The sequence below is a fragment of the Mastigoproctus giganteus genome, chromosome 1, assembly GCF_048544385.1.
Source record: "Mastigoproctus giganteus isolate SK-2022 chromosome 1, ASM4854438v1, whole genome shotgun sequence".
NCBI lineage: Eukaryota > Metazoa > Arthropoda > Arachnida > Uropygi > Thelyphonidae > Mastigoproctus > Mastigoproctus giganteus.
The window spans coordinates 120,375,055-120,400,861 of record NC_143575.1 but is presented as its reverse complement, the minus strand read 5'-3'; the positions used below and the strand labels follow the sequence as shown (position 1 = coordinate 120,400,861).

Below are 25,807 nucleotides of genomic sequence, written 5' to 3'. Positions count from 1 at the left end.
AAGAAATATCCACTCCGCAGAAAAATATATTTAATTCTATTTAATTTATATTGTTTTTATTATTAAAATATGTATTTTAATAATTATTTCACAGAAATACCTATATAGGTATTTCTGTGATATAAAACAAATATGTGAAAAAAAATTGACTATATTTGTTTTTTTATAAATAAAATTTTATAAATTTCAGTCATAAAATAAAATTAAATTTTTTTTATAAATAAAATTAATATATTTTTTAATTAAATATAAAAATTTTAAAAATATTGTTGTTATGGGGATTTGATGGCGCATAAACTACTTTGGCTATAATGCGCCTATTCATTATAAAGAAATGGTTTAATTTTTTTTTTTTTTTTTAGGGGGGGAGGCAGGGAGGTGGGAAATCGATTGTTCCGAATGTCTACTTGACATTCTTTTGTAAATACCTGGAATACTATAGCTGGATGAAACCAGTGATTTTTTTTTAAAGTAGTGACACACAAGACTCCTATTTTTGCACAATTTCATCTTCTCCTACATATAGGCCATGCATATTTGATGGTATTGGATCAAGGAGTAATACAATTCAGTTAATAATTTATGGCATATTGTGATATTTCTAACATGTTAAAAAAACCCAACAATTTGTTCTACAATCGTTTGAGTGCATTGTAAGGTTAGAATCCGTTTACTGTTTATTGCCCTAGCAATAGCTTAAAAAATTTAAATACGTATAGTAATGCAACGTTGGAAATTATGAAGAATATATATATATATATATATATATACATACACATAACAGAATTTTACATACCTTCAAAATTGGAGTTAAAAATTCTGCGACACCTAAAGCAGTGCCTTTGACACTGTTAATCACACTCTGCATCGTGAAGAATCGCTTTAAAATTGGAATTGAATGGCGCCTACACTTTCCGCAGCTGATTTTCACTCCTTTTTTTTTTTTTTTTTTTTTTTTTTACCTGCTGGAAATCAAAACACCGAAAATTTCCCAATCTCGCCACATATGCACACCCCATTTATAACCTCGAACCAAAAGCAAAACTGTGTATTTGTTTGGAAATCATAATTGGCTGATTTCCGTATAAAGAGTCCAATGAAATAATTGTTGAAATAAAGTTGAGAATTTGAATTGGACAAGTTTTGTACAAAGTTGTAAAGTGGTCGGAGTAGTTTATTAAATAAATTCAGACTTAAGTCGAATTGATAAAGATTTAAAAATACGATGTACCGTTCTGAAGGCTGAAACTCACAACAGCAATTTATTTCTCTTCATTACTGTACTTTATTTAACGGTAGGTTTTTTTTGTGTGTGTGTACTAGTCGAATACCCATTATTGTATTGCTAGAAATGATTTCTTGCAATACAGCAATGGGTATATGTAATTACACGATTATTGCAAATAGAGAAATATTTGAAAAATATCAGTAAACTTCTGAATGTTTAAACAGGATCAGATAGTATTTATCAAAACTTGAACATTTAGGAATTCGTAACCTTAAAAAATTACTTTGTTTTCTAATTTTATTTTATTTTTAATATAGCAGTTTCAACTGCTTATTAAGCACTATTCAGAAAACATACATACAGCATTCTGGGGGAAATAAGTCTGATGCAGCACTGACAAAATATGTTATCATTTCCCTTCAATTGAATAAGAAATAGAGGTTTTTGTTTCCAACCTGGTTATTTCTAAATACATTTTGGAGAAACGTTTCCTTTGAAAAATACTTTCTTTGGTTAATTTTTACAAGCTGGTACCCTTCCGGTTGATCATTGCTTTCTTTTAGCGGTATAGTGTGCAGCTAAATCGAAATGGAAAATGGTTGAAACCTAAGCACTTAAACGTGAGTACATCGAGAGATCTGCCCCTAATTTCTTTAAATTTTATAGATAATTTTCGAACTTAGAGGAAACCCCCCCCCCCCCCCAAGGGCTCCCATTTAGTGGTATGGGCTTGGCACACCCAGGATTCTGAACTGGATATAATCATTTTTCTCTTTCTTGATGTTGCCCTTCTACTTCTGACTCGACGTGTTTTTTTTTCTCTCTCTCTGGGTAACTGAAAGTTTTTTTTTTTTGCTGGTGTGCAGCAAACGCCTGCTGCCTTGCACCATATGGCTAATAATAATAGAGTAGAAGATTTATTAATTAAGAAGTACAGATCGATGTTGCTGATGCTGCATAAGCTTGCTTTCTTGCATCATATGCCTCTACTAATGCTAATGTTGGAAAAGTTGGGAGTTAGGATTAAATTTTAAAGTGTACAGTTCTATTATGTCTTATTTATATTTTTGGGAATCCTAACCCATGTACTGCTTGTACCAATACCCCCCAGCAGGCCTTATAATTCTTAATTAAAAGAAAGGGAAAAAAAAAAGTGCTGCTTCATTTTCTCATCTTAGTCTGTGCTTGTTAACAGTAAAGACTTGTTTTACAGGGATGGGATACTTAATAGAAGGGATGTAAGAATGTTTGCTCATTTTACTGTTTTGATGGGTTGGGGAAACTGCTAACTTGGGTGGAATTACAGATTAATAGATAAACAGCAGCTTCAAGCAAAGATGCAAAATAATTCTTGCATTACTTTTATTGGGACTTGCAGTGACTTGGAAAGAAAAATATCAGGAATTACAAGGCCTACTGGGGTGAGGAACAGATGCATATGTACTTGCATGTTTTGTTTGGTTTGGGTTTTATTGGCGCATCAGCAACTGAGGCTATAATGCACCAGCACTTGCATGTACACTAATGAATATAGTGAGTAGAATTGATGAATTTGAACCACTGCTGGTCATCAAACACACACACATTATTGGGTTATTTAGAGGATTAGCCAAAAATAAAGAAATGAAATGCAGTCATTTCTGACATCTCCATTGTTATATAATGCTGCCAAAAAACCTTTAGTATGTTTAATTTTTTCCTTTTTATTTAAAAAAAATCAAGGATTTCTTTAGTTTTCTCATAACTTCAAGCATGATAGCAAGTTAGCATAGATTTTGGATTTTAGCTTAGAAAGGCCAACAAGGACTAGGATAAATCTAGTTTTTGAAACTATTATTATACATGATATTCCATTGTATATACTGTATATTGACATTTGACTTTGCATATTAACTGTAAATAGACCTGTACTATTACTGCTATATTTCTCCTCTGTAAGGCTTAGTCTGTTCTGGAGTATAATAATAAAAAAAGAGAGAAAAAAAAGACAACAAGGAATACAATATAGAATCAAATCATTTGGCAGTCTTTCCAAAAAAAAAACATGGTTACAACCGATTTCACATAAATCATTTTTGTTTTTTGTTGTGTATCTTTAAATTTACATTCTTTTGTAAGAAATAAAACATAAGAAGAGCTCTTTACCTGTATGCAGAAAGAAATACTCCTTTCTAATATTAATAGGTGCTGATCGTATACCACAACACCTGAAGGAGCACCCAAGGAAGATAATATGAAGCAAGTAAGTTTTATTATTCCTTATTTTAATTAATTTAATATTATTCAGATATATTAAGCTGCCAAACAGATTGATATCCATGCACTGGTGTGCAAAAAAAAAAAAAAATAAATAAATGAACTATAGCAAATATATATATAAAAAAAATAAATTTTAAGGAGATTACTCTTAGAAATATATGAATGTATTTTCAGTAATCAGTGGCATATAAGATTGTAAATTAATGTGCATTTCGAACAGTAAAATAAAAACAAAGTAGACTAAACATCGTAAAATATTTTTTTCTGATTAATTAAAATATATAAAAGAATATAAACAAAAATATATACTCAGTGTCTTCAGTTCCTTGAGAATCTGTTCAAGTGAATTATGAAGTTAAAACAGTTACTTTTTTTTTTTTTTTTTAAGTAATTTCAAGTAATTATAGACCTGTGAGTTTAACTTCTGTACCCGGAAAATTAATGGAGGCACTGGTTAAAGAAGCACTGCAGGATCATCTAGACAAGACTTCAGTTATAGCTAGGACACAGCATGGTTTTGTTAAGGGTAAGTCTTGCCTGACCAATTTGATTGGATACTATGATGCAGTCACAAAAGAACTGGATGCAGGGAATAACTTTGATATTATATACTTGGATCTTAGAAAGGCTTTTGATACTGTTGCACATGGAAGACTGCTGCACAAATTGGAGCAGTGTGGCATTGGAGGCAAATTGCTGCTATGGATAAAGGGGTGGTTGATGGGGAGAAGACAGACAGTGGTAATCAATGGACACTGCTCATCGTGGACTAATGTTATTAGTGGAGGCCCTCAGGTTTCAGTATTGGGTCCTTTATTGTTTTCTGTATTTATAAATGATATTGATGATGGTATATCAGGCTTAATGTCCAAGTTTGCAGACGATACGAAGGTTGGCAGGGTTGTCAAGGACACTACTGACACTATGCTACTGCAACAGGATTTGGAAAGGTTGAGCAGATGGGCTTCGAGGTGGCAAATGAAGTTTAACATTGACAAATGTAAAATACTACATACGGGAAACAGCAACCCCAGAGCAACGTATCAACTCTGTGGTACTACACTGACAGTGGTAGAGAATGAAAGGGACCTGGGGGTGGTTGTGCAGGCAGATATGAAGTTCTCTGAGCAGTGCAGACGGGCTGCAAGAGTAGCTCATGGTGTATTGTCAATGATATATAGGAATTTTTCTAGCAGGGATAAGGAGGTGATTATTCCCTTGTATAAAGCAATGGTCAGGCCACACCTAGAGTACTGTATACAGGCCTGGAGGCCTCATTTCAAGAAGGATATAGAGCTGCTGGAACGAGTACAGAGAAGGGCAACTAGATTGGTGAATGGGACAAAGGGGTGCTCTTACGAAGAAAGGCTTAAGTTTTGCGAATTACAGCGTCTGGAAACTAGGCACCAGCGAGGTGATCTGATAGAGGTGTACAAAGCCTTGAATGGTTTTAGCATGCTCAATGCTGATGGGATTCTTCCTCTTGCTCAGAATAATCACCTGAGAGGGCATAAATTCAAATTGAGGAAAGACAGATGTAGGATAGATGTGCGGAAATTTGCCTTTAGCCAGCGGGTGGTTGGTAGGTGGAACAGACTTCCATCCCTTGTCGTGGAAGTTGATAGCCTAAATAAGGTTAAGGCTCAGCTGGAGAGGTATTTCGAACGAACAGAGGGGTGAAGTGGAAGTGGTTATTTTTATTTATGTTACTTTCTTTTTATTTTTTTGGCTGATGCTGCATAAGCTTGCTTTCTTGCATCAAATGCCTCTACTAATGCTAATGCTAATGATATAAAAATATTATTTCAATCTTCAATATCAAGACATAAAAATTAATGCTTTAAATGCTACTAAATATACCAAAGGCCTGAAACACGTCTACTCTCATTTTTCCTTTCCCAGTGCTTATTTCACACCAAACCCATGTTTAGTCTCTAGAGCAAAGTTTCCGGCATCCCCCTCCCCCCATACTTCCCCTTCAACCCATGCACAGTACTAAGTACTATAGATTTTGATACCTTTCGTGTTTGGGGTTTTCATAAAATATAAATAAAATAAAATAACAGACTCACCACTGCATTGTCCACTAACATCAGTTGGATGCACTTCCTCATATTTTGTTTCTTTACTAACAGCATAACCCCTCCTCCCTTCACCTCCTGTCTGTCCTTCCTGTACACATTGTACTCCCCAAATTCCAATTCTGCTCTGCTTATATCTGTGTGACACCATGTCTCTGATATCCCAACAATATCTGCCATTCGTGCCTTGACTTGCATTGGTGTACATGCAAGTATACATGCACCTGTTCCTACTCTTAGTTACCCTCACACAGCCTATGTATTTACTTGTTCCACTGACTCCCAGCAGTCCTGGAAATCTCCATTACCTTGCTTTCCAGGCTGCTGCTCATTCTAATAGAAGCAGTGCAAGAATCACTTTTGCCTCTGTTGTTGTTGTTATTGTTGTTATTTGGTTTTTGGAGCATTAGCAACTAAAGCCATATTGCTCTGGGGATATATGGTGGTCATTCCCTGACCTTTCCACATCCTCCATGTTTGGTGGTCACGGGCTCAAACCCCAGTCTAATCAAAAAGCGTGTACTACGCACTGCCACTCCTGCCTATGGAGGTGCCTTTTTCCTCTGCCTGTGGCCACTATCAACCTTTTAGTCTGTGTACCCCCCCCCCCCAAGCTAGCAGTTTTCTGACCCATCTAACACTGTCTCTATAGCATAAGGAAATATTCTTGCACCCTATCTATTTTAGTGTACTTCATCCCTGTAGAAGCAGTCTCTCCTGTCAACAATCACAGACCAGGCTGAAAAAATTCTACCCCTTAAGCCTTGCACAATCTCTCCAGGATTGAATTTGTCAACAGAGCTCTCATCATATACTCCCTCCTATCATGGCTGGGCAGAATTGCAGACTCTTTCACATTCAACCCTAACTCATGACTTTTTTTTTCAACATTGACCTGTACTTGTTGAGTAAATCTGCAGATCTCTTACTCTTAATGTCATTAGTTCAAACATGTACAACATCGTCACCTTTTGTGCCCTTAAAAGATGATATCTGCTCTACATCATCAACTTTTGCCCCTTGCAGACATACCCTGGTCCTGTTCCACTTATTCTTCTTGCATAGTATGTTCCCCTTCTCCCTGACAATAGAGTCACCAACAATAACTATTTACTTGGGGAACATTCTGCCTTGGAAATTGCCTCTGTTTTGCCTGATGCACAGGAGTGAGCTCTATCGTTGAGCTGGGCAGCTGTGAGCTTGAAGGGGCCCCTTATATTAATTTCTTCGAGGGCATTTACCCTACATCTCAAGCTCTCATAGACACCCATCAGAACGTTGAGTTGGTGCCTAATTTCCTGACACTCTACATACTTAACACACACAAAGGCATTCTCCTTAGCTAGATCATGTCCTGTTTTAGAAAGGTCGGCAAACATTTCACATTTCGCACAATTTTTTGAAATTGTGATGCGTTGGAGAATCACCCCCTTTGTTTCTCCCCCAAGTCATAGTACTCTCACTAGTTTGTGATCTTTGCTTCACAGCTTTAGCTAACAATGAATTTTAATTAGATTAATATTGTTTACGATTAATTTATACTATAATAAGCTAACAGATTCCTAATGCAGTGCTTCGTGCTATCTAGTTTTACTTTATACCTTATGCTATCAGTTTGAGATATATATACATTAAGCTATTTCTTATCGTCTGCAATATGGCAGCTAGTTCAACAATATTGGCGCAAACACTGGGTGTCGTAACTTCCAAAAATCACTGGTTAAATTCAAAATAAGAAGCTAATGAATGTAGAAAGCACGAATTAAGAGCTGAAAATCGCCTAGAAATAGGAGTGTCGCCAAAGATAAACATGGGAGCAGAAGAATCCTTTTTGCGAAATATGACAGAACTGAGTTTTAGAATGATTTAAATCAATTAAGTTGTCTTTGCCCCACTGGATAATTACTTGGAGATAGGCATTTAAAAATTGGTAGCAAATATTCGAGAAGTTCAAGCTGATTGAGCAGGGCAAGGTTTCTCAAAATGCAAAGTGGAATGCAATGTGCTACCATCGGCAAAGCTATGGATAAGATTTCCAGTCATGCAAGAAGCTTATTGTTGAAAAAAAAGACATGAATTAGGGTTGAATTTGAAAGTGTCTGCCATTCTGCCCAGACACGATGATAGGGAGTATATGATGAGAGTCTTGTCAATCAATTTGGCCCTGGAGAGATTGTGCAAGGCTCAAGGAGTAGAATTTTTCTCACCCTGGTCTGTGAATGTTAACAGGAGAGATGTTTTCTGCAGGGATGGGTAACACTTAAATTGAAAATGTGAAAGAATATTTGCTGGGTCAGTAAACTGCTAGATTATGGGGATACACAGACTAATAGATTAACAGTAACCACTCGGCAGCAACCTGCAAAATATGATGCAGGGGATTTCAGAGACTGCTGGGAGGAATTTGGTAAAAGTAAACACATGTGTTGTGTTAGTATACATGCACCTGTTCCTAAGAATAGGAACAGGTGCATGTATACTTGCGTTTACACCAATGAATGCTAGGAGTTTAGTAAATAAATTTAATGAATTTCAGGTCTTGGTCAAAACATCAAAGCCAGATATTGTTGGGATATCAGAGACATGGTGTTACACAGATATAAGGAATGCAGAACTGGAATTTGGGGAGTACAATAAGTACAGGATAGTAAGAGGGGAGGGGTTATGCTATTAGTTAAGAAACACATAAAATACAAGTGGGTACAGCCAGTGGATAGTGCAGTGTGGAGTCAGTTTGGTGTGACGTAGGCACTGTGAAATCAAAATTGAGAGTAGGAGTGTGTTATAGGCCTAATGACTGAGAGTATAATAAAGATTGTACGGGGAATTAGAGTGGGACAGTAAATCAGAGTCTTATAACGGGGGATTTTAATTTCCTGGATATTGACTGGAATTTTTGGGCTGGTCACTCGCACACTAGCAAGGCTTTTGTGTATTTATTCGATGCTTATTTTCTACATCAGCATGTTCAGGATGCAACTAGAGGAAGTAATACTCTTGATCTGATTATCAGTAGTGATTCTTCATGCATTAAGAATCTGCAGATAAAGGAACCACTTGTTGGCACAATGTGCTGAAGTGGGATTTACTCAAAGAGGTAACTACCATTAGGGGCAAAGGGAAGGGTTTCACTTTCGTTAAGGCGACTACGGAAGTCTGAGACAGTATTTAAATTCTATACGGTGTGACCAACAGCGCATTCAAAGAATTAATCTTGGAAGCTACTAGGCTTTACATACCAACTAAGAAATTTTGTTCAAGGTGCAGGCCTAAATGGAGGTCAGATGAACAAATGAGACATGGCAGAGAAGGAAAATGCATGGTATGCATAAAAATTAGTGGGTGACATTTGAAGCCTATGATAGATATAAGCTGGTCTGTAACCAAGTCACAAAGGAGGTTAGGCAGTCAAAGGATGCAAAGGAAAAACAGCAAACAGTTCTTTACCTATGTAAACTGTAGAAGGAAGGGGATAAATCAGATTGGTCCATTGGATGTCGATGGTTCAACTGTTGGCGATCTTGCTTAGGTGGCTAACAAACTAAATGAGTATTTTGTATATATATTCACACATTAGGAATTATTCAGGGAGGGGAATGCCAGAGGTGAACTAATCTCTGGCAGTGAGCTGATTTTGTAATAACTGAGAGTAAAGTGGAGGAGAAATTGTTGAACATAAACATAAGAAAGGCACCTGGGGTGGATGGGATCTATCCAGTTATACTAAAGGAAGTAAGCAAACCCTCAATCATAATTATGAGATCTTCCTTTGACTCAGGGGAGGTACCCATGGACTGGAGATGTGCAAATCTGACACCAGTTCACAAAGGATGATCTAAGGACGACACAAATAATTACAGACCTGTTAGTTTAACTTCTGTTCCAGGTAAATTAATGGAGGTACTGGTTAAAGCACTGCACCATCATCTAGACAAGACTTCAGTTATAGCTCGGACACAGTATGGTCTTGTTAATGGGAATTCTTGTATGACCAATTTGATTGGATACTATGTTAAGGTCACAAAGCAACTGGATGCATGGAATAACTTTGATGAAATAACTTTACAGGTGCAGGTATACTTGCGTGTACACCAATGCTAGGAGTTTAGTAAATGAATTTGAGGTATTGCTCAAAACATCGAAGGCAGATATTGTTGGGATATCAGAGACGTGGTGTCACACAGATATAAGGGATGCAGAACTGCAATTTGGGGAGTACAACGTCTACAGAAAGGATAGACAGGATAGGAAGGGGGGAGGGGTTATGCTATTAGTTAAGAAACACATAAAAACCAAGGAAGTGAAGCCAGTCGACATCGATGGACAGGGCAGTGTCGAGTCAGTTTGGTGTGACATAAACATTGGGAGATCAAAATTGAGAGTAGGAGTGTGCTATAGGCCTAATGACTCTGATGAGTATAATAAGGAACTGTACAGGGAAATAGAGTGGGCCAGTAAATCAGAGTGTCTTATAATGGGAGATTTTAATTTCCCAGATATTGACTGGAATTTGGGGGCTGGTTACTCACACACTAGCAGGGCTTTTGTGGATTTATTGGATGATTGTTTTCTACATCAGCATGTTCGGGAGGCAACTAGAGGGAGTAATACTCTTGATTTGATTATCAGCAGTGATTCTTCATGCATTAAGAATCTGCAGATAAATGAACCACTAGGTGCAGTGATCACAGTGTGCTGAAGTGGGATTTACTCAAAGAGGTAACTACCATTAGGGGTAAAGGGAAGGGTTATTGCTTCCGTAAAGGCGACTACGATGGACTGAGACAGTATTTAAATTCTATACAGTGGGACCAACTGATGATGTTACCAACAGCAAATTCAAAATGGGAAGCATTCAAAGAACTTATCTTGGAAGCTACTGGGCTTTACATACCAACTAAGAAATATTGTTCAAGGTTTAGGCCAAAATGGATGTCAGATGAACTAATGAGGCATATGGCAGAGAAGAAAAATGCATGGGATACATACAAATTAACACATGACACAGAAGCCTATGATAGATACAAGTTGATATGCAACCAAGTTACAAAGGAGGTTAAGCAGGCGAAGGCAGATTACGAGAAATCCTTGGCAAGGGATGCAAAGAAAAACAGCAAAGAGTTCTTTACTTATGTAAACTCTAGAAGGAAGGGGATGAATCAGATTGGTCCACTTGATATTGATGGGTCAAGTGTTGATGATCCTGCTCAGGTAGCTAACAAACTAAATGAATATTTTGCATCGACATTCACACATGAGGAGTTATTCAGCGAGGGGAATGCCAGAAGTGTATTCAACTCTAGCAGTAAGCTACAGAATCTTGAAATAACTGGGAGTAAAGTGGAGGAGAAACTGTTGAAGATAAACACAAGAAAGGCACCCGGGGTGGATGGGATCTATCCAGTTATATTAAAGGAGGCAGCAAAGGAAGTAAGCAAACCCTTAGCCATAATTATGAGAGCTTCCTTGGACTCAGGGGAGGTACCCATAGACTGGAAATGTCCAAATGTGACCCCAATTCACAAAGGAGGATCAAAGGCTGCCACAAGTAATTATAGACCTGTGAGCTTAACTTCTGTTCCAGGAAAATTAATGGAGGCACTGGTTAAAGAAGCACTGCAGGATCATTTAGACAAGACTTCAGTTATATCTCAGACACAGCATGGTTTTGTTAAGGGGAAGTCTTGCCTGACCAACTTGATTGGATACTATGATGCAGTCACAAAAGAACTGGATGCAGGGAATAACTTTGATATTATATACTTGGATCTTAGAAAGGCTTTTGATACTGTTGCACATGGAAGACTGCTACACAAATTGGAGCAGTGTGACATTGGAGGCAAATTGCTGCTATGGATAAAGGGGTGGTTGAGGGGGAGAAGACAGAGAGTGGTAATCAATGGACACTGCTCATCGTGGACTGATGTTATTAGTGGAGTCCCTCAGGGCTCAGTGTTGAGTCCATTATTGTTTTCCGTATTTATAAATGATATTGATGATGGTATATCGGGCTTAATGTCCAAGTTTGCAGACGATACAAAGGTTGGCAGGGTTGTCAAGGACACTACTGACACTATGCTGCTGCAACAGGATCTGGAAAGGTTGAGCAGATGGGCTGAGAGGTGGCAAATGAAGTTTAACATTGACAAATGTAAAGTACTACACATATGAAACAGTAACCCCAGAGCAACGTATCAACTCTGTGGTACTACACTGACAGTGGTAGAGAATGAAAGGGACTTAGGGGTGGCTGTGCAGACGGGCTGCAAGAGTAGCTCATGGAGTATTGTCAATGATATACTGGAATTTTTCCAGCAGGGATAAGGAGGTGATTATTCCATTGTATAAGGCGATGGTCAGGCCACACCTAGAGTACTGTATACAGGTCTGGAGGCCTCATTTCAAGAAGGATGTAGGGCTGCTTGAACGAGTACAGAGAAGGGCAACAAGATTAGTGAATGGAACAAAGGGGTGCTCTTACGAAGAAAGGCTTAATTTTTGCAAATTACAGTGTCTGGAGACTAGGCACCAGCGAGGTGATCTGATAGAGGTGTATAAAGCCTTGAATGGTTTAAGCATGCTCAATGCTGATGGGATTCTTCCTCTAGCTCAGAAAAATCACCTGAGAGGGCATAAATTGAAATTGAGGAAAGACAGGTGTAGGATAGATGTGCGGAAATTTGCCTTTAGCCAGCGGGTGGTTGGTTGGTGGAACAGACTTCCATCCCTTGTGGTGGAGGTTGACAGCCTAAATAAGTTTAAGGCTCAGCTGGACAGGTATTTTGAACGAACAGAGGGGTGAAGTGGAAGTGGGTTTTTTTTTTTTTTTGGCTGATGCTGCATAAGCTTGCTTTCTTGCATCAAATGCCTCTACTAATGCTAATATCATAAATTTAAATCTTAGAAAGGCTTTCGATACTCTTACACATGGAAGACTGCTGCACAAATTGGAGCAGTGTGGCTTTGGAGGCAAATTGCTGCTATGGATAAAGGGATGGTTGAGTGCAGAAGACAGAGTGGTAATCAAATGACACTGCTTTTCGTGGAATAATGTTATTAAATTAGTGGAGTCCCTCAGGGTTCAGTGTTGTTTATTGTATTTATAAATAATATTGATGATGGTATATCAGGTTTAATGTCCAAGTTTGCAGACTATACAAAGGTTGGCAGGGTTGTGAATGACACTAATGACAATGCGCTGCTGCAACAGGATCTAGAAAAGTTGAGCAGATGGGTTGAGAGGTGGCAAATGAAGTTTAACATTGACAAATGTAAAGTACTACATTTTTTTTTTTTTTTTTATGAGAACCCCAAACACGAGAGGTATTAAACCTATAGTACTTAGTACCGTGCTTGGGTTGGAGGTTGAGAAGACGAAAGAAGATATTTGTTGATATTGGACTTGAACTTCTGTAGATTGTAATTTTCAGGAAATACGTATGAAGGAAGGTTGTTCCAGAAAACGGCAGTTGAATGAATAAATGAGGAAGATGAAAAGTTGGTTCTGTGGGTTTGAAGTTGGACAGTAAATGGCTGGTGGCGGCACGTGTTCGGACTGTTTTGAAAGAGAGAGCGGGAATTATAGAAGCCAATTCAGAAGAACAGTGCCCATGGAAGTATCTGTAGAAGAGGCATGCAGCAGAAACAGTGCGTCTATGAGACAGCGAGTGGAGAGACTCTGTTAGAGATGAATCATTAATTAACCGAACTGCCCTCTTCTGAATGGAATCAAGAAGCCTGAGAGAGGTTTTGGGGGCACCACCCCAGATGTGGGAACAATATTCCATGGCAGGACGGATTTGCGATTTATACAGAGTGAGCAGCTGTTTGGGAGAAAAGTAACGCCGAGAGCGAAAGAGAAAACCAAGTTTTTTAGATGTAGAGGAAGCAATATTTGTAATGTGCTTGTGCCAAGAGAGATTAGAAGTCAGGGTAATCCCCAAAAGAGATATATCATTTTGCCTAGAAATTGGAGTGTCACTAAAGATAAGCATAGGAGCAGAAGAATCCTTTTTGCGAGATATAAGACAAGATTGAGTTTTAGAAGGGTTGAAATCAACTAAGTTGTCTTTGCCCCACTGGAGAATTACCTGAAGATCGGCATTTAAGGAATTGGCAGCAGATTTTCGAGAACTTAAAGCTGATTGAGCTGGACAAGGTTTCTCAAAATGGAAAGTTGAATGCAATGTGCTATCATCGGCAAAACTATGGATAGGATTTCCAGTCAATGGAAGAAGGTCATTGATATACAAGAGGAAAAGAGTGGGGGAGAGAACTGAACCTTGGGGGACACCGGCATTAGTGGAGAAGTTAGAAGACAGAGAGTCATCTACCATCACCCTCAGTGAGCGATCAGAGAGAAAACTGGATAACCAATTACTAAAAACAGTTGGCAAACCATAAGATGGAAGCTTGTTTAGAAGACCTTTATGCCAAACACGATCAAAAGCCTTTGAGATGTCAAGAGCAACTACTTGTGTTTCACTGAACCTTTCCATTGAATTAGTCCATAAATGGGTAACATAAGCCAGAATATCACCAGTGGATCGACACTGACGGAATCCATACTGGCGATCGTTGATCAGATGGAAAGTTTCTAGGTAGTTTAAGAGTTGGCGGTTAATTGATTTCTCCATTACTTTAGAAAGAGTAGAAATAATTGCAATGGGACGATAATTGGATGGGAGGGATTTGTCACCCTTTTTAGGAACTGGCTGGATATGAGCAAATTTCCAAGCAGAAGGAAAAACACCTTTGGAATAAGAAAGTGAAAAAAGGCGGCAAAGAATAGGAGTAAGTTCAGGAGCACAGGTTTTGAGAACAAGTGGAGAAATACCATCAGGACCAGGAGCTTTCTTAGCATCAAGATTCATCAAAATCCTTCTGATATCCTTTTGACGGAAGACCACAGGAGGCATTGAATGGAGCGTGTTAGGAATGGTGGGAGGTGTTTTACCAAGATCATTAATACATGAGCTCAAAGAAAAATGGTATGCTAGCAGGTCAGCTTTATCCTTGGCTGAAGTGACAACGGAACCATCTGGTTTGGACAGAGGTGGGAGCAGAGATGGGCAAAAGTTGCGGCCAATAGCTTTGGCAAGAGACCAGAATGCTCGGCTACCATTAGGGCAAGAAGCAAGTTTTCTTCTCTTAGCCTGTTCAAACTCTAGTTTGGACTGATTAATAACTGCTTTACAATTGTTGCGAGCTTTGGTGTAGGCAGAAAATGAAACTGAAGAATTAGAAACAAGCCAATTACGATATGCAACGTTCTTCTCTTGGAGAGCCTTAGCACATTTATTGGAAAACCAAGGTTTAGATAAAGGACGAGATTTTAAAGTGGAGTGTGGGATAAAGGATTCCATTCCTGCAAGAATAATTTCACTGACACGATCTGAGCAAACGTTGACATCAGAAGTTTTGAAACAGTAATCAGACCAAGGAAAAGAAGAAAAGAAGTCTCGCAGGTCATCCCATTTTGCATTCTTGTAATGCCAAACAATGGGAAACAGTAACCCCAGATTAACATATCAACTCTGTGGTACTACACTGACAGTTTTTGAGAATTAACAGGACCTGGGGGTAATCGTGGAAGCAGGTATGAAGTTTTCTGAGCAGTGCAGACGATCGGCAAAAGTAGCTCATGGTGTCTTGTCAATGATATACAGGAATCTTTCTAGCAGGGTTAAGGGGGTTGATTATCCCCTTGTATAGGCAATGATCAGGCCACACCTTAAGTACTATACAGGGTGTCTCAAAAATATGGTACAAACGTTTAGGGGAAGTAGGCAACATCTAAAGGAATGTGAATCGCATAGGAACCCATAACTGGAAACATCACAGGAAAGTAGTAGCAGAGGCACAAGAAGCAGAAATGACACAAGATGATAATTAGTGGCAAACATTTATTTGACATAATATTAACAATGGAGTACATAATGATGCATTTCGTGACGTTACAACAGAAGGTTCCACCATGACACGATGCATGCGTGATACCGACGCAGCATGGATTGGAGGACAGTCGAACACGCCTGGAGTTTCTTTGACAGTATCAGCAGCGCAGACGATTCTCGCGAGTTGATCCATTTCCATCTCCACAGGCGATTCATACACGATAGATTTGACGGTCCCCACAGAAATAAATCAAGGCTCGATGAATCAGGCGAACGTGGGAGCCAGGCAACTGGTCCACCAAATCCAATCCATCAACTCCCAAAATGCCTGTTCAAATGGTCACGAACACACCTTCCATAATGGGCAGGCGCCCCGTCATGTTGAAACTAAATGTTGTCTCTAACATTTGCTGGAACATCGTCAAGTAACCCTGGTTGAACTTGTTCAAGAAAGATCCGATATTTAGCGGAGTTCATGCGGGATGGTAACAAGTATGGGCTGATTAAGCAGTCACTGACCATACCTGTCCACACATTTATTGCGAAACGATGTTGTGCCGCGTGCGGACACACCGTGTCGGTTGTCATGAGCCCACACGTGATCATTGTGCTGATTGAATAAGTCTTCCCGAGTGAAATCTACCTCAACCGTGAATAAAACATAGGCTGGAAAATTCAAGTCTTGGACACTTTCTTGGAGAAACCACTGCGCAAAAGCCACATGGGCAGGATGATCTTGGGGGAGCAGTAACTGAAACCTTTGGAGATGAAATGGATGTAACGAATCATCGTGCCGGACACGCTGTACACTGCAACGAGACACTCCTTAGGCAGAGGCAACGGCACGTGTGGTGGTAGTAGGATTATTCTGGACGGCATTAAACACACTTTCTTCCATGGCGAGAGTTCACGTGGAACATGGTCTGCCCGCACTACTCCTGCTACCTCTAAATGACCCATAATCGCACAAATTTTGATGCACACGCGCAAACAAACAGTGGTCTGATACATGTCTGTCTGGGAAGTGTTCTCCATAAATTCGTTGAGCGGCTCATCCATTGCCCTCTACTAATCCATTCACTAGGTGCATGTGTACCAGCTCACAGTTTGTATATCGATGCATGCTCTTCGTGCGGCGACTACTGCTTGAATGAGTAAACCAGAAATTTTCCCTCTTGCGAACTGATGAACAGTGCCGTCTACCGACTTACAATGACGTTTCCGGTTATGGGTTGCTATGCGATTCACATTCCTTTAGATATTACCTACCTCCCCTAAACATTTGTACCAATATTTTTGAGACACCCTGTATACAGGTGTGGAGGCCTCATTTTAGGAAGGATGTAGAGCTGTTGGAAAGAGTACAGAGAAGGGCAACAAGATTAGTGAATTGAACAAAGGGTTGCTCTTACAAAGAAAGACTTAAGATTTGCAGATTACAGTGTTTGCAGACTAGGCAACTACGAGGTGATCTGATTGAGGTGTATAAAGTGTTGAAAGGTTTGAACATGCTCAATGCTGATGGGATTCTTCCTCTTGCTCAGAATAATCATTTGAGAGGGCACGAATTCAAATTGGGGAAAGGCAGTTGTAGGATAGATGTGCGGAAGTTAGCCTTTAGCCAGCAGTAGTTGATTGATGGAACAGATTTCCATTTTTTTGTTGTGGAAGTTGAGAGCCTGAATAAATTTAAGGCTGAGCTGGACAGGTATTTGGAACAAACGGGAAGGGTGATATCTGACCTTTTTTCTTTCTTTTTTTTTTTTTTTTTGGCTAATGCTGCATAAACTTGCTTTCTTGCATCATATGCCAATGCCAAATACGATCGAAAGCCTTTGAGATTTCAAGATGAACTGCTTGTGTTTCGCTGAACTTTTCCCTTGAATTTTCCCATAAATGGGTAACCTAAGCCAGAATATCACCAGTGGGTCGACACTGATGGAATCCATGCTGGCGATCATTGATCAGATTGAAGGTTTCTAGTAGTTTAAGAGTTGCAGTTAATTGATTTCTCTATTACTTTAGAAAGAGTAGAAGTAATTGGATGGGAAGGATTTGTTACCCTTTTTAGGAACTGGCTGGATATGAGCAAATTTCCAAGCAGAAGGAAAAACACATTTGGAATAAGAAAGTGAAAAAAGGCAGGAAAAAACAGTTCATGAGCACAGTTTTTGAGAACAAGTGGAGAAATACCATCATGACATGGAGCTTTCTTAGCATCCAGATTCGTCAAAATTCTTTTGACGGAATATCACATGAGCCATTCAATGGCTCATGTCTCTTACCAAGATCATTAATACATGAGTTGGAAGAAAAATGGAATGCTAGCAGGTCAGCTGAATACTTGGCTGAAGTGACAACAGAACCATCTGGTTTGGACAGAGGTGGGAGCAGAGATGGGCAAAAGTTGCAGCCAATAGTTTTGGCAAGAGATCAGAATGCTCAGCTACCATTGGGGCATGAAGCAAGTTTTCTTCACTTATTCTGTTCAAATTCTAGTTTGGACTGATTAATAACTGCTTTACAATTGTTGCAAGCTTTGGTGTAGACTGAAAATGAAAAATTTGAAACAAGCCAATTACGATATGCAACATTTTTCTCTTAAACAGCCTTAGCACATTTATTGAAAACCAAGGTTTAGATAAAGGGCGAGATTTTATAATGGAGTGTGGAATAAAGGATTCCATTCCTACAAGAATAATTTCACTGACACGATCTGAGTAAATGTTAACATCAGAAGTTTTGAAACAGTTATCCAACCAAGTAAAGGAAGAAAAGAAATCTCGCAGGTCATCCCATTTTGCATTCTTGGAATGCCAAACAACACGAGGTTTGAATAGTCATGAGATAAAGGCTCAATTGGAGAAGAGAGAGAGAATAACCAAGTTGTGATCATCTGATGTGTCTAAAGGACCACTCTCTACGCCCATGTACTTAGGAGAAGGGTTGTTTGTGAGAAAAAAATCAAGTGTGTTGGCTGTATGGTTAGGGTTGTCTGGTATTCTGGTAGATAAATGTACAATCTGTGGTAGGTCATTAGCAATTACTAAAGCCTCGTCATCTCGACCAGCTGGAGTTGTAAACATTAAAATCACCGAAGAAAATTATCTCACTTTTAAGAAAGTTGGACTGGAGAAAGTCAAATTGTAAAGAGAGGAAATGAAAAAATTTCACGTGATTAGTAGAGTTGGGAAAACAGTAGTGACATCAGATGAATTTAACAGAATGATGTAGGGAGATTTTAAGCCAGAGAAGATCAACAAGAGGAGATACCAAGTCTCTGATAGGGAATATTGGAACGGATATATGAAAAGTGCCACATTTGAGGCAAAAGGAATCGCACAGTGAATAATTTGGGCAACTGAGATGGGCAGTGGTTGAATAAACCGATAATTGAGATTCTGTCAGAAAAAGTACATGGAGTTTGGCAGACTGTTATGTTAAAATGGACATCATTGAGAATAGAACTGTGACCACATATATTTACAAAATGAACTAGGAAATGTTGGGAGATTTCGATCTTTTCACAGATGAGCTTACTCTATTAGTTTGACAATTCATGGTGTGTTCAACAGTAAGAAAAGGTGGGGAGGACATGCTGTATGAAGTAATGAAATTTTTGGATATGGCATACACATTACACAGATCCTTGACGTAATGTGGACTTGACAATGCCCCTCGCATGCACACTACTTGGACTCCCTCCGGTAACTATCCGCACACTATTCGGACTCCCTCCGGTAACTGCTCCGGTAGCAGGATTATATACTGGCTGATCCTGAAAGCTCCTAGAGAGTTGCCAATATGTTCAGTCCAGTGTGCTAACTAGCAGCCGGTCTGCAAACACCGTTTTAGAGCTGTACCCTTGAAATGTGAGGAAATTTGAATCTCACCATGGTGTTCATCATAACAGTTATCCGACCCTAAAAGACATCAGTCATACTGCATGTTGAAGAGCACACCTCCATGGGCAGGAGCAGCAGCAGTGCATAGTACACACTTCTTGATTAGACCGTGGTTCGAGCCCGTGACCACCAAACACGGAGGATGCAGAAAGATCAGAGGAATGACCATCGCATATCCTCGGAGCAATATGGCCTTAGTTGCTAATGCTCCTAAAAACCAAATAACAACAACATATTGAAGAGAAGGGAGAGGGTTGACCGGAACTTAGCTCTGGAGACTAGACATCCAATAAGCAAAATGGTGGTATTGCACCAGTTGATGAGAATCAACTACCAATTGTGCACAAGTGGTAGATGACTCTCATATCTGAGTGCACAATTGTGCACTCAGATATGAAATTCTCTGATCAGTGTAGACATGCTGCCAGGACAGCTCATGGGGATTTGTCCATGGTATACAGAAATTTTTCTAGCAGTAATAAGGAGGTGATTATCCTTTTGTACACGGTTAGGCCACATCTTGAGTAGTGTATGCAAGTTTGGTAGCTTAACTTTAGGAAGGATCTAGATCTGCTGTTAACAGGTGAAGGGAACAAAAGAGAGCTCTTACATAGAAAGGCTTCAGTTCTGTGAATTGCAGCATTCAGACTTGGCACATGCAGTGTGATCTGATTGGGGTGTTTAAGTTTTTGAATGGATTGAGCAAGCTTAATGTTAATGGTATTCTTCCTCCTGCAGCAGCTACACATGAAAGAGCATAAATTCAAGTTAAATGATGGTTGCAAGTTAGAGCCCACCAATGGTTTATTGTTGGATCAGGATTCCATCTTTTAGTGGAAGTGAATAGTTGAAATAAATTCAACTAAGAACTAGATAAATTGGATTTTGCGTGAAGTGTTTTTTTTTTTTTTTTTTTTTGCTGACAGTATAAGCTTGCTTTAAATCACGTACTATCACCTGATGCTAATCTGGTGGTTTGTACCATGCAAATAACCAAAAATTAAGCAAAAAAAAAAAAAAAGAGTAAGATGAGCCATTTGTTTATTTGGAACTAATTGTTTAGTTGTTAAATATATCATACAAGTTCTTCTTTTCTTTTTACTATTTGAAAGAGGAAGCAGTCAGCCATTAAATCTGTTCTCCTCAGTAAGCCACTACGCTGATGTCTGGCTAACATACTAGTATTTTGAAAATTAGACAAATAAGTGTCTAAAGCAACTTGTATGAAATTTGAATGGCTGTTGCTTTTATGCTATCTAGAAAGAAAGACACTCCATTACAAATCAACTAAGAACTGATTGAAACACCTTTGTGTTTGATGCACTAATTCTGTTTTTATTCATTGCCACATTGATATCACAGATGTACACAGACACTCACTCACTCACTCAACAATTATGAATTATTATTATTATTATTATTATTAAATGCTCAGTTGAGGTGTTTAAGAATTTAGATTGATTGAGTAAAGTAGATGATATTGATAGTCTTACCCTTTCTTGGACAAAACACAGACAGTAGGAAGTAATCTTAAATCGAAAGAGAATGACTGCAGGATGCAAATTTGCTTTCAACAAGAGTAATTGATTGTTTGGAAAAAAACTATCATTTGGTGTTGTGAAAGTAGATAGTTTGAATGAATTAAAGAAAGAATTGCACATATTTAGGGTTTTTTTTTTTTTTGATGATAATATTGAGTGGAGAGACGTTGTAAGGGACTGGTCATTAATTAACCACACATTCCCTCTTTTGAATGGAAGCTAGAATCCTGAGAGAGGTTTTGGGGCACTACCCCAGATTCAAGAATAATATTTCATGGTAGAGTGGACTTGAGATTTGTACAGAGTTGAGTGGTTGTTTAGAAGAAAAGTAAAGGTGAGATCAAAAGAAAAAAACCCAGTTTTTTTTATATGCAGACAAAGCAATATTTGTTATGTGCTTCTGCAAAGAGATTACAAGTCATGGTAATTCCTAATTGGGAAGTGTGACCTTGTCTAGAAATCTGAGTATCATAAAAGATAAACATAGGAACTACAGACTTCTTTTTGCAAGATATAAAACAGGGCTGAATTCAAACTTTTATTGAAATTAACTAACTTAACTTCCTCCCTGTTTCAGAATTGCATGCAGAGTAGCATTTAAGGAATCAGTGGTGGATATTCAAGAAGTTGAAGGTTTCTCAGTAAGCTGGAAAGTAGAATGCAATGTGCTAAAATCAGCAAAACTGTGGATAGGCTTTCTAGTCAGTGGAAGATTATCATTAATGTACAAAAGGAAAAGAGTGGAAGAAAGAATTGAACCTTGGAGAACACCCATTAGTGGAAAGTTAGAAGATAGGATACCACTTACTGGCCCTTGCAGAGAGCAGTTAGAGAGAAAACTGATTACACATTTGAAAAAAGTAATGTATAGTCCATAAGATGGAAGCTTGTTAAGAATGGTCATGGGTAACATCGTCATTTGGTCCTGCTGTATACAATTTAAAATCTGTATAGTCACCGTTAGAAAAGCAAAACTGTTTTGAAGATTTTCTTCACAAGAGAGAGTAGTTCCCACGAAATCTAGATTTCAATAATGAACCATCTTATACTATGTGAATATTAGTTAATAGCTAAATAAATTATTTTAATATTCACGTGGCATAAGAATGGTCTTTATGGAAATCTGAATTTCATGGAAAACCATCACATAACGTCCTTCTCCAACTATATTAGAGTAGTTTCTTTGTTCCATTTGCATTTACAAAAGAACCATTAAATGTTCTTTGTTACAAGAAACTCATTTATGAGGCAAATATGTAAAACAGGCCAGTTTTTGTCTGTATGTGTATTGAATAAATTATTAGGCCTTTTAGAGTTTCTGATAAATTTCTGCACTCTTCAGCTATCACTAGTATTTGTTCTTTTTCCACAGGTATTTCTGAACAATAATTTTTGACAAAACTAGTCTCTTTTTAAAATTTACTAGCCAGCCTCCCCTTACCTTACCTTAGATATCTATTGAATAAGACCTTAAGCAAATTATATCCTGCTTTTGCATGGTTGGCTGTTGCATTTAGAGGGTTTCTTTTCATAGCATTAAAAAAAAAAAAAAAAAAAAAAAAGAGTATGTATGTGCAATACTCTAACTTTTGATATTGCATTCATTTGATTTTATCTTTTAATGTAAGTAAGAATGTGGCACTGGCATACTCTTTGTACACTTCTTGATGTTTAATTCAGAAACATACATTCCTGGCCAGGAATGTATGTTTCTGAATCTTTTTAAATGATTTTCTATATTTAATTTTTTCCTTCCCTTACATTAGATAAAATCCCAAGAAACAGCAGCAAAAGTAGTTAATATGGCTGCAAATACTAAACGCTGTGCTGAAAATTCCCCTGAAGGACGTGGAGTAAGAAAGCGTTCAGTTTTTGGAGATATTACTAATGCTGTGATTCCTGGACAAAAGGTAAAAAATACCCTGAAAGCATCAAAATTATCTGCTCAAGAAGAAATTAAACCATTACCTGGTAAAACAGAAACACTACAAGACCAAGAAAATATACAGAGAAGTAATATTCCATCAAAAAAAGCAGATGCAAGTGAAATATCATTATATGTGACACCAGGCGAAATTAGGTGAGTGAAAAAATTGACTCAACTTTTAACTTATTAACTATAGCCTCATTTATTCTAACTTTACCTTACCAAACTTAAGATCATATTTCTGCTAAATTATTTCTTGAAAACTGAAAGTTTGATAAAAAAAAACTCTTGCCTTATTTTCAAACTGCAAGCAAACCAAAATGTAACAACTGATGACCTTCAAGAAAGGATGATGGAGAGAAGTTACTCTCCATGATCCTTTTTGAAGTCTCCATATAGAGACTGAGTGAAATGCCAGGGTTGCACCCAGAAGGGCAAATCTCTTAGCAGAAATCAAATGCTTTCTTGCAAAATTTGAAACTCTGTGATGCCAAGCACCGAAAGCAGTTTAAAATGGACAAAAGTAAGCATTTGTATAATTAGTTGAATGATTGACTGTTGCTGCCCTAACAACTCTTCTGAGCTTAGCATGCTTAGAATGAAGTAACTTTATTCTATATTTTAATCATATAACATGTTCGGTAAAGAATAAAAGTTCTTCAAGATACAACCCCAAATACTTGATTTTAGCCACATAGCTTTGAGGACTCCTTGCTACTCAAACAATTTCTGCTCAGCCAATCTTCAGGATTAGGTGCACAGTGTTTTTAGTAGAAACTGAGTTTATATTTTTACTCCAGTCCATCAACTTATCTAAAACAATTGGAAGCTTTGTCCTTAGTTTCAGATCTAGAAGTTCCACATGTTAAATTACAAGACCATCCACATAAGAAACAGGCTGCCCACTCAAAATCATTTCAACAAGCTCATCTAGGACTGTGTCCCAGGTATACAGACCCAAAAAACGTTCTAAAATATACCCAAAATATTTTCTAAGGACATACACTGTGCTGCCACTTTATTAGATACACCTACCTAGTAGCATGTTGAGCCGCCTTTAGCCTTCAAAACAGCCTGAATTCATCTAGGCATGGATTGAACAAGGTACTGAAAATGGGGGGGACAAAAAAAAAGCTTTAATACAATATACAGTATCGTACAATATAAAATTATTAAATTATAATAAAGAATATGTAAGTAATATTCTGTTGTAAATATAAAATTTTGCAATTTGGCCTTTGATTTATGGATATCAGAAACAGTTTGTTTTTTTTTATGCCGTAAATTTCACAAACACATGCTACTGAGACACCTTGTTCTAATTTCTCAATTAGCCCTAATATCTGTGCCACATTTAAGTTTACATGCTTTCTTTTAACTCTTCTATCACTTAATGCCATTTTAAATTGTAAGGATTGCAAAATTATTTAATAAATAAAGTCACAATTCATAAATCACAAAAACACTGTATACAACCTGATCGCACGATAGCTTGAGGCAGACTGAGACCGAAACAGAGTCTGTAGACCTGCAATTTAGTGTCCTGAATCACGTTCAGCTCGCAAGTCACCGCCTGCTCTTATCTGTAATCTTGGAAAACAGCTATTTGAACATGTTTTCAGAAAGAATAAAAAAAAAATTTCCTGAATTTGATTATAAAAATAAAAGTAGGTAATTATCAAAACAATAATGGAAATAGGTAATTATTATTAATTTTTTATTAATAATACCACTGAAGTTTTGTATAACCTAAAAAAATAATATGGTCCAGATTAATATGTACATTACTGTATTATTATTTGTCCGGTCCATTAAATCGAGGGTTTACTGTACCATTAGCAAATCATGCAAGAAAGCAAGCTTATACGGCATCAGCAAAAAAAAAAAAAAAAAAAAAAAAACCCCTCCCATGCACTCTTTCATAGTTAGTCCATTCCTTGTTTAATTTTATTCAAACTACCCCAATGCAAATTTCTGCACATCTGTTCTACAACAATCCTTCCTCAATTTGAATTTATTCCCCCTTGTGTTGGAAAGCAAGAGCAAGGATTCCGTTGACATTGGGCTTACTAAATCTATTCAGAGCTTTAAACACTTCAGTCAGATGTTGCAAAGTTGCAAAACTTAAGGTTTTCTAGTAAGAGCACCCTTTATGATCAACTCTTTATTCCTGCTGACAAAATTCCTGTATATTATTGGCAAAACCCATGAGCTGCCAGGACAGGGCCCATCATTGAAGCCTAAGGGACTCCACTAATAAATTAGTCCAAGAAGAGCAGTGACTATTGATAACCACCCTGTCTTCTCCCCAGTTGGATGTCAGGGGACCAGGTGTCCCCTGACATCCAACTGGGGATGACAGGGGACACCCTGGCTACAAAGTCACAGGTGTTGGCACTCAATGCTCAACACAACAACACACATACATACACTTGCGGGCCTTGGCTTTATGCCTTTTTCAGATGCTACAGCGGCTTATGGGGGAACCCTAGAAGCCATAATTAAAAGAAGCACACCTTGACCTTGTCTTCTTCCCCTGAACAACCCTTTTATCCATAGCAGTAATTTGCCCCTAATGCCACAATGCTTCAATTTTGATAGTATGCTTTCATGTGGAACAGTATCAAAGCCTTTTCTGAAATCGAAGTATTTTATGTCAATTTTTTTTTTGCATCCAGTTCCTTTGTTACTAAGGAACCTTTGTCAAAGTATGCAATCAGATTGCCCTTAACAAATCCATGCCCTGACTGCTGAAGTTGATAGGTTAAATAAATTTAAGGAGGAACTGGACAGGCATTTGGAGGGAATGGCGTTTTTTTTTTTTTTTTGACTGATGCTGCATAAGCTCATACACTTGCTTTCTTGCATCACATGCCACTACTACTACTACTGCAGCCTAACTGCATTCCAGTGTAGATGGCTCCACATTACTTTGAAACCAATGACCCCCCCATTATTTTTTCTGGGACA

General features: G+C 38.1%; 2 protein-coding genes across 4 annotated transcripts in view; one reads left to right on the top strand and one right to left on the bottom strand.

Annotated features, from left to right (window-relative positions):
* Atg3 (Autophagy-related protein 3) overlaps positions 1-930 on the bottom strand; it is a 423,862-nt gene extending 422,932 nt beyond the window's left edge. For both annotated transcript variants that reach the window (XM_090381993.1, XM_090382001.1), the window contains exon 1: positions 797-930. In XM_090381993.1, the coding sequence (XP_090238119.1) occupies positions 797-868 (72 nt within the window). In that variant the 5' untranslated portion in view covers positions 869-930. The remainder of the gene's footprint in view (positions 1-796) is intronic.
* A 265-nt stretch (positions 931-1,195) lies between these two features.
* CycB3 (cyclin B3) overlaps positions 1,196-25,807 on the top strand; it is a 200,659-nt gene continuing 176,047 nt past the window's right edge. For both annotated transcript variants that reach the window (XM_090381974.1, XM_090381981.1), the window contains exons 1-3: positions 1,196-1,295; positions 3,413-3,470; positions 22,677-22,990. In XM_090381974.1, the coding sequence (XP_090238100.1) occupies positions 3,462-3,470; positions 22,677-22,990 (323 nt within the window). In that variant the 5' untranslated portion in view covers positions 1,196-1,295; positions 3,413-3,461. The remainder of the gene's footprint in view (positions 1,296-3,412; positions 3,471-22,676; positions 22,991-25,807) is intronic.